General features: G+C 39.6%; 1 protein-coding gene across 12 annotated transcripts in view; it reads right to left on the bottom strand.

The window, feature by feature from the left end:
- Nucleotides 1-995: 995 nt before the first annotated feature.
- Nucleotides 996-12,788, bottom strand: part of kcnc3a (potassium voltage-gated channel, Shaw-related subfamily, member 3a) — a 75,417-nt gene continuing 63,624 nt past the window's right edge. For 6 of the 12 annotated variants that reach the window (XM_067416049.1, XM_067416075.1, XM_067416092.1 and 3 more), the window contains 3 exons: nt 9,556-11,548; nt 6,348-7,893; nt 996-5,547 (listed from right to left, as the gene is read on the bottom strand). In XM_067416049.1, the coding sequence (XP_067272150.1) occupies nt 11,385-11,548 (164 nt within the window). In that variant the 3' untranslated portion in view covers nt 996-5,547; nt 6,348-7,893; nt 9,556-11,384. The remainder of the gene's footprint in view (nt 5,548-6,347; nt 7,894-9,555; nt 11,549-12,788) is intronic. The other 6 variants (XM_067416128.1, XM_067416122.1, XM_067416116.1 and 3 more) reach the window with 5 other exon arrangements.

Genomic DNA, 12,788 nt, shown 5'->3' with positions numbered 1-12,788 from the left:
AAAAATATGGACGACTCGACATCATCCGTTTCCACTTGCCAGAGTTGAAGCTTTAAGGCGGCCTGCACGGCGCTGACATCTTGGGATCGAGTCTGCGCAGTAGCGATTTCGGGACCGGAGTTGCGCAGTAGAGCGCAGGAAGTACAGTCGCGATATCAAAAGCCCGCCCACACTCTCGCAGATGCAGAACAATTAATTGTGTTGGTGTGAAATAAACAGTTATGGAAATGTAGAAATTAAAGCTAAAGCTCCAATCTGCTCCCAAAAATCCCGAAAAAAGTCTGTTAGTGCCTCAGTGACAACTTCACTCAGAGAAGACATCAATCTCAGCTGTCAATCATGAGGTCACACCCCCCGTTTTTATTGCATCAAATGACTAACTCAAACTAAACTTATTTTAAAAACAAACACTTGAAATGAAATCATCGTGATGATAACTGCCTCCGGAGGGGGGGGGGGGGGGGGGGAGGGGGGGGGGGGTTCAAACCAGCATTGAATGCTGGTCGCCATGTTGCCCCTCCATCTTAAAAATACATTAGCCAAAGAGGGACATACCCATAAATTAAAACTTCACCTTTTGCGTTTTAACACTCAATGGCACCGTGTTGAATGTGAAGAGGGGGATTGCCATGTTAATCTTGGACTAAATCGGCCACCGTAGGTGTTAAAACGAAATCAAAATTGAGAGGAACAGAAACTATTATTCACTGGATGTTCATATACCTTTACACTGCTAGATGGGGGAAAATATCACACAGTGTAGCTTTAAGAAAGCCCAATGCTACATGTAGAAAAATGATTATTAAATTTAAAATGTATTATTAAATCATTTGGACATTTGCTTAAGAAGCATGCAAAAGAAATTAGGCTATTTATTCTGAAATGGAAAAAAAAATCTGAAATAAAAATAGGTACTAATTATTACGTACATATGTATTGGATCCCAGAGTAACATGAAGAAATCACAACATTCGAAGAATCACACAGGACACATGTTGAAAATTTTGGCATGAGCTTTTAACATTTTTATTGACTTTTTGATAACTTTTTCTTTTTAAATTGGATTTCATTTTTCTAATTGTTTTTTTCCCTATCTAATGGAGAAGATTTGATCAGGTAGGTTAGCATTCACGTTCAAACTTTCATACTTTTAGTAATATAACGATTTTTAAGTCTCATTTTTCACAAACTCTGTTAAATTATTACAGTTTATTAATTTTTTTCTTTATACATTTCAAAAATATAAAAGGTAAATAATAAACATTCCATTGAAATATATTTTATACAGTTCTTGATATTTTTTTCCCTTTTTGTATGACAATAAAATTGTATCCAGCATCAATCTTAATAGCATAGAACTCATCCATTTCTTTGAAGGACCTTCTCTTTCTCACTGGTCTCTCTCTCTCTCTCTCTCTCTCTCTCTCTCTCTCTCTCTCTCTCTCTCTCTCTCTCTCTCTCTCTCTCTCTCTCTCTCTCTCTCTCACACTCCCCGTTTCTTAACCATGGGAGTTGGAGGGAAGGGGGTATGGTTAGGGTTGGGGTTGCGCTCAGCAGTAGACACAGCAGCTCCATTAGCTGTGATAGTGCAATGAATTTCCCCCCTTTAAACAAGCTACATAAAGTAAAGTATAAAAGGACAATATACAAAAACAGGTAGTGCATATTGGGCCAAACTATACTATAGCAAATGTACAGACACACGCAGTGAAAACTGAGTTCCTGCAGGGTGTTTTGTTGACATCTGCCCTCACAACTGCTGCATCTGTTCCGCTCTGAGTCTGTGGAAGCTCTGATAAATATTTACTACAAGTACACTGACATCGCATTTAAAAATATAATCTCGAAAACAATATATAAACATGTTAATAGAGTCTTTCGAAATGGCTAGCATACAGCCATAACTTGTATTTGGTGCGGCTACATTTTGAAGAAAAACTGAAGGGCAAGGAAAACTAGAAACGATATGTTCTTTCTTCCTCTCTAAGTGTCTCTGAGAGAGCAGTCGCAGAGTAGAGAGCCCAGGTGAAAGAGATGGTTACCTCATTCTGGCCATTCACAAATTATTCACAATTTATGTCCTCATTGTACTCCATGCATGCATTATAATTCAACTTCAAACAATATGATAGAAAAACACAAGAACAAGGGATGCAAAAAAGCTTCTTCCTCAAAAATTGAGAAGGAGAGGAAACAGATGAGAGAGAGGAAGGGAATGCAAACAGGAAGTTGAGAAAGCGTGGAGACTGATTCTGGCTTTGTTCTGCTCCTCTCTGATATGTTTTGTATTTGGGTTTCAAGTAAAGGTATGTGAGCTGTCAGCCATCTGGAGGGGTTGTGATCTCATTCACGCTAAGACAAACCCTCATGGGAAGCTTTTGCAGAGAGAGCATCTTCAATTGATGTGGCTGTTTACATACACATTCAGGGAACAGTTTCAGGCACACTGGGATTCCTATTAGGGATGAAATGAACATGTCCCCCCGATTTCTGATGCGGACAATGAGTAAAAGGTGGCCATCCATCATTATTGCTCCAAAACACCATCCGATTTGACTTTATGAACGACCAGAGAGGTACACGTTATCTTAACCACTAAGCAAATGCTTGTGAGATGCTATTTAGAACAGATAAGTTCTGGTAACATATATATCCTATATACCCTCTGAGATGAGTATATGCTTACATATAAATGTATATGCTAAATCGAAAAGTGCATGAGTGTCTTCCTGCACCCAGGAGCACACGGGAAAGACATTGTAGAAGACGCAAAACAGGCCTGACATATTAACCGAGAAGGAAAGGGAATTCAGTGCACCACTAAAGAAAGCGACATGGCTACTACAGCTGCACGCGTCTGCCGCACCTTCAAGCTACTTGGACCAGCTGCTAACGTTTGAAGTAACACTACATGGTCAGCAGATAACGCTGGCTCTTGTGGTGATGGAGCTGCATCTGTGTCGCTTTCCCTCCCTGGACACACAGCACCGGTAAACAGACACCAGCCAGCTGGCCTGAGCGCATGGCATGTTTTGTGTGTGTGTGTGTGTGTGTGTGTGTGTGTGTGTGTGCGTGAGCTGCTAAGGTCTTGCTTAGGTGTTGCATAGGTAGTTACTAAACTAAGCTTACATCATATTCTGAACGATGAATGGTGACAGAACACATTCATGGGGTTTAAAGACAACAAATGACACTTTAAGTGACATAAAACAATGTAAACATACTCTAACACCTAGCCAGACTCTTTAAACAAGAACATCAACTTACAACATATGCTGTTGGTGAAACAAAAAAGACAAGAAAAGTTCTGAACAAACTGCCAAAGACTTGATCACGTGTCTAATCTATGATTTAAAAAGAGATATTGGTGGAATCATGTCCTCCTCTCAAACAGGATAATGCTAATACTAATGCTAATATCAGAAACCTGCTGCCAAGTTAATAAGGAAGTCCATTTTGGTGTGGCATGGCTGGTTTTAGTGAGTGCTCAGCAATATGCAACTTTTTTTTTTAAACTTGTGTAATAAAATGTAGTAATCCAGAAAAAAAATATTAAAGAGAGAGTGTGTGTGTGTGTGTGTGGGGGGGGGGGGGGGGGGGTGGATACATCTCAAAGCCGAGACGACTTAAAAACTACAAAACCATGTTCAGCATGTTCTCCTGAGCACAGTTGAGCTCAGAAGATGGCGCTACTCTCACATTATGGCTTCCTGATTGGACAATAGTGCTTTGCAATGTAAGTGCTTGGGTCTCAAGAAAGCAATCCACACAATGCTAATATTCACTAGAGTGATATTAAGTGGACTCAGGCTCACTTTTGATGAATAAAGCTTTGATTTACCCACAGCATGTGGATGAAATAAAAATAACAAACATTGCAGAACCCAAAACTTTCCATCAGGACTCAACTTGAAAAGAAAACTTCACCCACAGCCTTAAAATCCCCTTTCACCTTGCTCTTTAGACCCATAACCGTCAAATGAAAAGAGCCCTGTAGGTGTCAGAGGTCTCCAGAGGAGCTGTCATGCCACTGCTGGAGGCTGCCATGACTGAGGGAGATTGTGAAGGGCAGGGCAGAGCAGAGAGCCAGGAGAGTTCAAGTAAAAGGTGAAACGGCGGAGAAAGAGAAGGAAAGAAATGTCACTTGAAGCCATGAGGGGAGCAGTAGTAGTTGAAGGAGTTTGTCTCATCATTCAGCTAGACTCAGTGGGGTTTGTTTCTCTTTTATACAACAAAATCTTATATATTTTTACATTATTCTTTTTTTTATTCAAAAACAAAATATAGAGCCTCTCTTTTTTTTAAATATATTCTTTTTTTCCCCTAAATTTTGTTGCATTTAGCATAAACTTTTATCGTTTCCATTTGATTTCGGTGTTTAGTGATTCCAAGCCCTCTAATTTGGGGTTCAGGGCTTGCAGAAGTCATGCAGTTTAGTCATGCTGGTAAACAAAGTGAGAAAAATGCATTTTTAGTTTTCTCTTTTTTTCAGCTTTTGTTCATAGTTCAACCAGTCCACTTAAAACCCCTCTGTCCTTCATCAGGTGTCATGCACTTATGTTGTATTTTGTGTTCCCCATTTAAAGGTCATCCGTGACCCCATCCACTGCTCCAGAGTCACCCATACTGTACTGTGCAAACAGAGCGGTCAAGTCTGCAGTTTCCTCTTGTTCCTCTCAGCATGATCTCTACCATCTTTCTCTCTGTTTTGTTTTTTGTGTTTTTTTTTCTCATTCATGCCATGCAGTTCATCTACAGTGGAACAGAAATGCTGAGATGCAGAGAGCTGAACTAAGAGAGAGAGAAAAGAGAGAGGCTGACGCTCTTTTCTTCATAGGGGGACAAAGTCACCTTTCCATGGGCCCTGAGAAGGACACTAAACAAGATTTCCAATTAGATGAATGGGGAAACTGTTCGTACGATATAGGAGAATGGCAGGCTGATGACGCCGCTGTCTATTTTTATTTAAAGCACGTGCAAGATCTCCAAAAGGTAAAGGAGTGGAAAAAGTTTGGCTAATAAACTGTTCAATCGAAGTGCTTGATGAACTTGCTTGTGAATGTGTGGTTGAATTGCATAGCGTTGAAGGGCATGATGGGTGTTTTTCCACACATTATTTGTATTTGAGACTGGATTGAGGGTTTTGTTGTCCACTTTCAGGTGCATTTATCTTGGTTGGTGGAAAGCCCCACAAAAATTGTTCTCATCACTTCAAATTTGCATCCATTTCCACCAGGAAGGGTCTTGCCAGGACATACTACAGTTTGTATGCTGAATCCCAAGGCTGGCAATCCTTGTAGGAAGAAAATGTGTTCCGTATCCTCCCAGGATATCTTATGCTTATTGCACCTACGTTGGGGGTTAAAATTAGTAATGGAGAGATGAGCGTTACAATGTTTTCTTCAAGTCAGTTTAGCGCAGCACTCCTTTCATCTCTCGTTTTCTCTCTTTCGCCGTCTCTATTTTCTGCAGTGACCCTGGGGGTTGCCCCTGGACAGGTTTTGCAGTTGGGGAGCTCGAAAAAAGGGGCAGTTCAGAAGCTCAGCACTGTAGGGAAGAAAGACAGAAAGAGAGGGGAATAGGAAAACGGAGGACAGGAAAATCAGTATCGCATCACACATTGCATCGGCTCAATACAAACACATTAAAAGCTACACACCGCTAGAGGCTATCGCAGATGACGGTCGGTTCAGACTGCGCAACTGCGAGAGCCAAAGCTAAAGAAGCCAAACACACATTTTTTCTTTTTCTTTGTTTTGGAGTGATGTCCATAGAACATTATTTTCATAGTCTCCTAAATATCAATGTACAAAAATTGAAACAAACAAAAAACCCAAGTGTACTCATAGCAAAGCCCATGTAACATGCGCTCAAAAACAAAACACACAAACGCAAGACTCTTGGAATCACACTCACAAAAAACAAAGACACAGAAAGCTGAATAAATGTTCCAGTCGTTGAGGGCCACAAAAGCGTGTTTTTAATCTAGGTGAATCAAATCAACAGAATCAATTAACAATCATCGATTTTGTCAGCCCTCTAGGATGGACCAGAACAAAGCAAATTTTCAAAAAAGCTCATTGTACATCAGTGAACTCCTTCACACAAAGGGTGCGTCCCAAAACGACTCCCTATTCCCCATGAAGTGCCCTTTATTTTGATATTACCAAAGAGTAAAGCTGGCATAGGGAATAGAGAGCGAATGCACCATTTGAACACAGCGCCAAACATTAGAGCGGGAAAACAAAGTGTCACACAATAAATAAATAAAAAACACTAAGCACACAGTCAGGCACATCACATGAGAACACAGTGTGAGACACAGAACACCATATGCACATTCTTACACTGAGAAGCGTTCAGCTCCCTTCCTCCTCTCTTTGCTTTTTGTTCTTTCTTCCTCAAACTGTCCTCCATTTCACGATGCCTTTCTTCATTTGTTGACAATCCTCCCAATACTCTGTTCCCCAAACACACAATCTGTCCATCTGACCCTCATGCTTTCTTGTCCTGATTTTGGTTGCGTCCTGATTCCACATACAGTTTTTTTGTAATCCACTTATGGCAGACCTTGTTTGAAAAGTTCTTTTTTTTTTTTTTTTTTTTTTTTTTACAGATCACTGATTATTTTTCCTCGGATTCTCATAATGTCATCCGGGCTTTTTTTGGTTGTTAATTGGAAGCAGTAAGAGTTTGTAGTTGGGAATAAATGAAAGTGAAAAATGAAATGAAAAAAATAAAGGAAGAGAAGGACACTGTGGGAAAGGAAGACTTGTAATGAGTGTTGGGATCAAAAATTATTTCATATTTACACAGATGCATGTGTACAAGTGGTGTGTGTAACTCATCCGTCTCTCTCTCTTTGTTTCGAATGACATCATTTTGGAAGCACTGGTATAGACGAACAAAAAGAGATTTACCTGAGTAGTGACAGGGGAGCATAAGTCTGACAGGGGCAGAGAGGATACAGGGTAATGTTGCTAAATCATTTGAACTCGACCTGCTCTCCTGGTTTCAAATGCCACATTTGAATCAAACAATAGTTTCGGTGCTGTTAACTCCACATGCAGTCTGTGTACAAGAGAATTATTTACACTGTCCTCCGTGATCGCATGCAGCCTCTGCTTACCAGAGGCATTTGATAAACTAAGCTAACTAGTGGCAGGCCTCTCTCTTCCACGTCATAATTTCAGGATTGAGATAAAGGGATATAACTGTTCCATCCACTCTGTCCACCCTGACTATGCATTTACTGATAGATTACACACAACAAAACCACAAAATGCACTAGGATGCTAAGTGCTAGCTATCGTGTATGTGTGGAAACATGCATTGCTGTAGTGAGCAGACTTGTTAGCATTAGCATCTTTCTGTCTGCTCTGATCAGTGTTTTTGTTGTCTTTTAACTCATCACACAAGAGAGAACAGAAAATCCTTCAGGTCCGAGCATGTTAAAAAATGCCTAACGTATCTTTTCGTTAAACTTATATATAACAGGTAAACATTAAGGGCTAAATCAGTATTTTAGCCTCTAAAGTGACCAAAGAGTGCTTAATGATCTACGACACCGAATGCTACGTCCGTCAGTTCATCCCTCGTAAAACCAGCAGAGGGGGCTAGAGCTGAGGTAAACACAACAGCAAGGGGAAACAGGACAACTAATCTCCTCATTAATAATGCTCAGATGATTAAAGAAGATTGATGATATCATGAGATGAGAATACAAAACTAAAATGGAGTTACACTGGAGCTGATACTGGTTCAGGGGCTCAGGTGTTCGTATGGGAATGTTTTTTGTGAAGGAAGAAGTGGATTTTCTGTTCTAGTCTTAGTTCACAGTTACTGCTTCTTTTTGCATATATCTGATAAGCACTGGGCTTTCAGAATAGTTCTCTGTGAAAAGATGAAAAAGAATAAATCATAAAATGACCATTTGCAATGCTTTTGATGTCTAACAGAGAAAATAAAATAAAATCAAACATGTACAGAGTTAAAGCACATTCAAAACCCCATATTCAATACAACAGTTGTAATGGTCTCTGCCACCCAATAGCATCTTAGCATGCAGAACTAAGCCCCGCCCCCCACCCATAGCAATCAAGTCAAAAATGACAGATTGGTAACAAAACAGCAATGAAAGAAAAAAAATTGTACATTTGTTTCATGCAAATCATTAATATGCATGTGCATATGAAAATACACATCCATATGTACACACAAACATATACATAAACCTCATTGTTAAAATACATTTTTTATAAAAACAGATATATAGACTTATAATTTCCTTATTGCTCGCAATAGAAACCCATGCATGTGGAAATTACAAAGTCAACCTTCAAAACTGTACATTTCATTAAAACCTAAACTGTACAACCTCATAACGAGCATTAAAAACACAAATGCAAAGAAAAGAGAGATGAAGAGAAGGAGAAGGACATGGAAGAGACACAAGGTGGGAAATAAAACTGAGTTTTGGCTGAACCTGAATCATTCAGGGATTTAGTCTCCTTCTTTCTCTCTTTCTAAATATACCAGGTCATTTGTCTAAATTTAAGGTAATACATAATGCACACTTGCAGTTGCTTGTTTTACAAGGCACCTTGTAACATACATTTTTAATAGACACCTTTTAAAAGAATTTAAAAAATCTATGTTAGATCATTTGCCTTAAACAATGCTGCTGTGCAAAGACAAAACGCAGTTATTTTCAAGATTGAGTTATAATCTTGTGATGGATGGGTTTGGCTCAACTATGAAAAGCTGTGTGGTGTAGTTACTGCGTTTTGACTTTGCACGGCCGAATAACCTGCTGGTTCAATAATAATAGTAATAATAATAATAATAGAAAAAACACTTAAGACTCAAGGTCTACACTTAAATGTCTAACTGAACACTTCACAGAGCACACGTATGGTGTCGCATACATCCAGCAGATGGCCCTCGCTCGCTATCCTGAGACCTTCGATGTATATGAAGCATGTACATAAAGCAGTGCAGCGCACATGCAGACGAATAATGATCGGTGATTTACTCGTTAAAGCACCGTGCCACACATTTGTTTTTGTCGCCATGCAGATGCTCCATGTAATCAACAACCTCCATGACTTTCTTCACTCTAGCAGTGAACGTCTTTAACCAAGAAAGAAGAGAGGAGGGAAAGAGGAGTGTAACAGGCAAAAACACATGAAAACAATATTGATTCATTCAAAAGAAGGATTACAGATGAACTGTAAAAATAATAACAAGTAATTAGATATGGGTATGTTGCAAGACAACAGAATCATCGAAATAAATAATGCCACTTTGCTTTCTGATAAAACTGAGTCACGTATATACCCCAGGTTTTCTGTTGTTTCACATGGAGAGAAAGACAAGAAGAAGCTTTGTGAGCTGCCATTGCAGAGATATCTTCACCAGAGGTGTGTTTTGCATCTGTGCACTCAAAGATGCAGCAGATCGACACAAATGCCCCACACAGTGAAACATATGGCTCATATATCTGCATTACAGAAAGTTCATTTTGTCATCTTTTCTTTTTCTTCTCTTACTGACCGCTGTCAATCCAGCATCCATTCAATGTTCCCTCCTTTATATTGGAACGAAGGTCAGCATCCAAGAGACAGAGCAGGCAAAAAATATATTTAAACAGAGAAAGAAAAGAAGGGGACCAAAGAGAAAACAAACTGAACTGATTCAAATACTGCATTCAAATAATAGGAATAACAGTAATCAGAAAGTGATTATAATGAGGGAGGGTAATGCCAGTGATGGCGATGATGAGGATGAAAATGTCCAGCTAATTCTGTCCTTAGTAGGAAAACTTTGAGGACACTCTCTGGCTCAGCCCAGCCCCGGGATATGCGAATATGCAGTGAGGAGTGCAGTTCAGCTTGATATGTCTTCATATTTATGAGGAAGTACCATAGGAAAGGATATATTTTAAAGGAAGTTCCTTCATGCACTAGTATACAAATTGGAAAGGGTCCCGAAGAAGTGCAGAAGGTTATAGGCCCTTAATAGGATGGCTCCTTCATATTTTTTTATTATTATAATAATTTTTTTTTGCCATGTGTCCAGACCACTGCTCTTTTGGTTCCGTGGTACTTGGAGTTGAATATGTAGAGTCAAAATACAAAAACCAACACATTAATTGTAGATCTCCATGCAACAGCACGATATCCTGTCCTCCCAAAATGTCAACTCAAAGCCGCCCACGCAACTCCAAACCCCGATCCGAATCGCAATGTCCAAACGCTTAGTACAAAAATAGCCTATTTTTTTGTTTCGTTGTAATTATCAGTTCTCGGTCTCTCTGTTAAAGTTAGTAGTTGCACATAGTAAAGTTTGATGGGTTCATCTTCAGCTCCTCTGTGTCATCATAAGAGTTGATATTGCACAAGAATGGTTTAAGCATTTTTCTTTGTCCTAAATAAAGAGCATAATAATAATAACAACGGTGTGAATTATATGTTCAAATATTGAGTGACAACAAGTTGCTGCAGGAAATACTCTGTATATGAATAATTGAGGCCTATGTGTCCTTGTGTTATTATAATCATAATACGTATCATATTCTATGGCCTGAATCACCAAAAACTCCTTCATCACAGTCAAACCATTCATTCTCGACTGCAGGGCTTATTTGTAAGTTCAAATCAGTCCAGCATACAGTGCGTTCAAATCTTCATAGCAGTTAAAGGGAATTGGGAGTTTAGATATATTCTACTTGCCTAACGGACATCTTTTCTTGCATGCACTTGAACTACTTGCATGTTGTCTGTGACCTATGACCTTTTTCATTCCAAGCTTTGATATGAAGTGGATTTTTCAAGGCCTATAATGGTGTATCAAAGCTGATCTCAGCGTCTAGTACTCAATGAATAAGCCTGCTGGATCACAGTCTCGTTTTTTATACAACCAGCTATCAGGCAGGAACGTGTGGGTAAGCCAACTACTGTCATTCAACTACAGGGAAAGATTTCCTACGGGGGTACTCGTCGCTGCCTATGGACCAGTGAGGAGTTTTATCCTAATAATATTCAGTGCTTCTTCTTTTTTATATATATCTTCGATAATAAGGCATAATCCGCTGACGTTACAGCATATAATTGTTTTTAGTTGCCTGTCTGAAATATTGCCTGAAGTATATGTGATGAAGTCGTTTTAGTACTTAAAGCTCTAAATCCCTAAATAAATGTATCCCGTTCCCTTTGAGGCACGACATATTAAAAAGAGTGACGTGTACCCCCACCCTGTCCAGTCAATGGAGGAGCGGAGGTGTGAGTACTTAGCATCCTTATCACGATTATTAATACTGTTGCGTTATGAGGTGCGTGAGTGTCTTTTATTCTGTTTATTTAGTTGCTTTTCCCTAAGATGTGCTACAGAATGGAGGGTATGGGGGATCGGCAGCGCCGAAGAGGGCCAGGGGACTCGTAGGGTTCGTAGGGTGGGTTGTTGATGGGGGTGATGGGGGTAAGGCGCAGGGGGGCCCCTGTCATCCCCGAAATATTATTCAGGCTGCGGGACTTCTCGTAGCCAGCAGCTACAAAAGCCGAAAATCCAGAAGGGATGGATGGTTAATGAATAGATTACATACATCAGAGAAGGATGGATCAATGGAATTATTATGGAAGCAAAAAATATTTGGATTCATTCATGGTGAATGACAGAATTGTTATTTTTTAAAGTTCAAAAATCAGGGGAAAGAAAGAGAAGGAGAAAAACAAAATTAAAGGCAAAGAATGACGAAATGAGATGGATGTAAAGGACACAGAAGCAGACAGACAGAAGGACAGACAGGGACAGACAGAGACAGAGACAAGGACAAAACAGGAAAATGAGAGTTATGAAATGTCATCAAGTTTTCTTTTCAAATTCTTTTGTTGTTGTTTGTTGTTGTTATGGCACAGCAGTAATAAAAAAACTCCCTTTAGTCGCAGCCACATACAATTTTCAGGGAGAAATAAGAGCAGATGTGTAAAAGAGCAGGTGGATGAAGCACCTGATGGCTGACTCAGACCAATAGTGAGGTACCGAGCGTAGCTTCCAGGTGTTTGACCCAGTCTCAGATAGAATACTCTGCGTTCTGATACTAGCACTGGAGTCCAACAGAGGAGTAGCAGAGGAGCTCCGTCTAGTCAAAGCAGCCTTTACTCAGCACTGTGGGCCAGGTGAAGCTTCTGCGTTCCAGACTAAATGTCTTTCCACTATTAGCAACAAATTTATCTTCCTTCTACACAGAAGTGTATTTCTGTAGATTAATAGTGACTTAAAACAGCTTCACGTGACCCGAAAGTGCCTGAAAGCTTTCCTTCCACATCCATTTCTGGCTTTGGTAAACTTCTCATTTTTTTCAGTTTGGCCAAACTTTAATAAAAGGTTTGGCTTTCATTGCCAAAGTCCAGTGTTGTTGTAATTTGGTTACATATTCCCTTAAGATCTCAGTGATCTTTGTAGGCCATAACAATTGATCCAGACAGATTTCAAACAACTTCAGGAGGAGTTCACTAAAAATGCTATGTGCTAATGACAGTGCAAACACAGCAGGAAAAAAATGTAAATGTAATTTTTACGACACAATCTTGCAGATCAAAGCTGAGACTAGCTAGTGGACGATGCATCGCAATGTGTCGTTCTTTACCGGGACTGCGTTGTTCCACCACTGTAATGAAGGCACTTGAACTGGCTTTTTTAAGTAAGAGATTTGTCGTTCTAAACCTGCGTGAATTTCATTCTTCTGAGGAACACAAAACCTGACTTTCATTGTATGGGCAAAAATATAA

Source organism: Pseudorasbora parva, chromosome 2 (genome assembly GCF_024679245.1).
Source record: "Pseudorasbora parva isolate DD20220531a chromosome 2, ASM2467924v1, whole genome shotgun sequence".
NCBI classification, from domain to species: domain Eukaryota; kingdom Metazoa; phylum Chordata; class Actinopteri; order Cypriniformes; family Gobionidae; genus Pseudorasbora; species Pseudorasbora parva.
The sequence above is the reverse complement of the archived record's forward strand: the minus strand, read 5'-3'. Positions and strand labels throughout refer to the sequence as shown.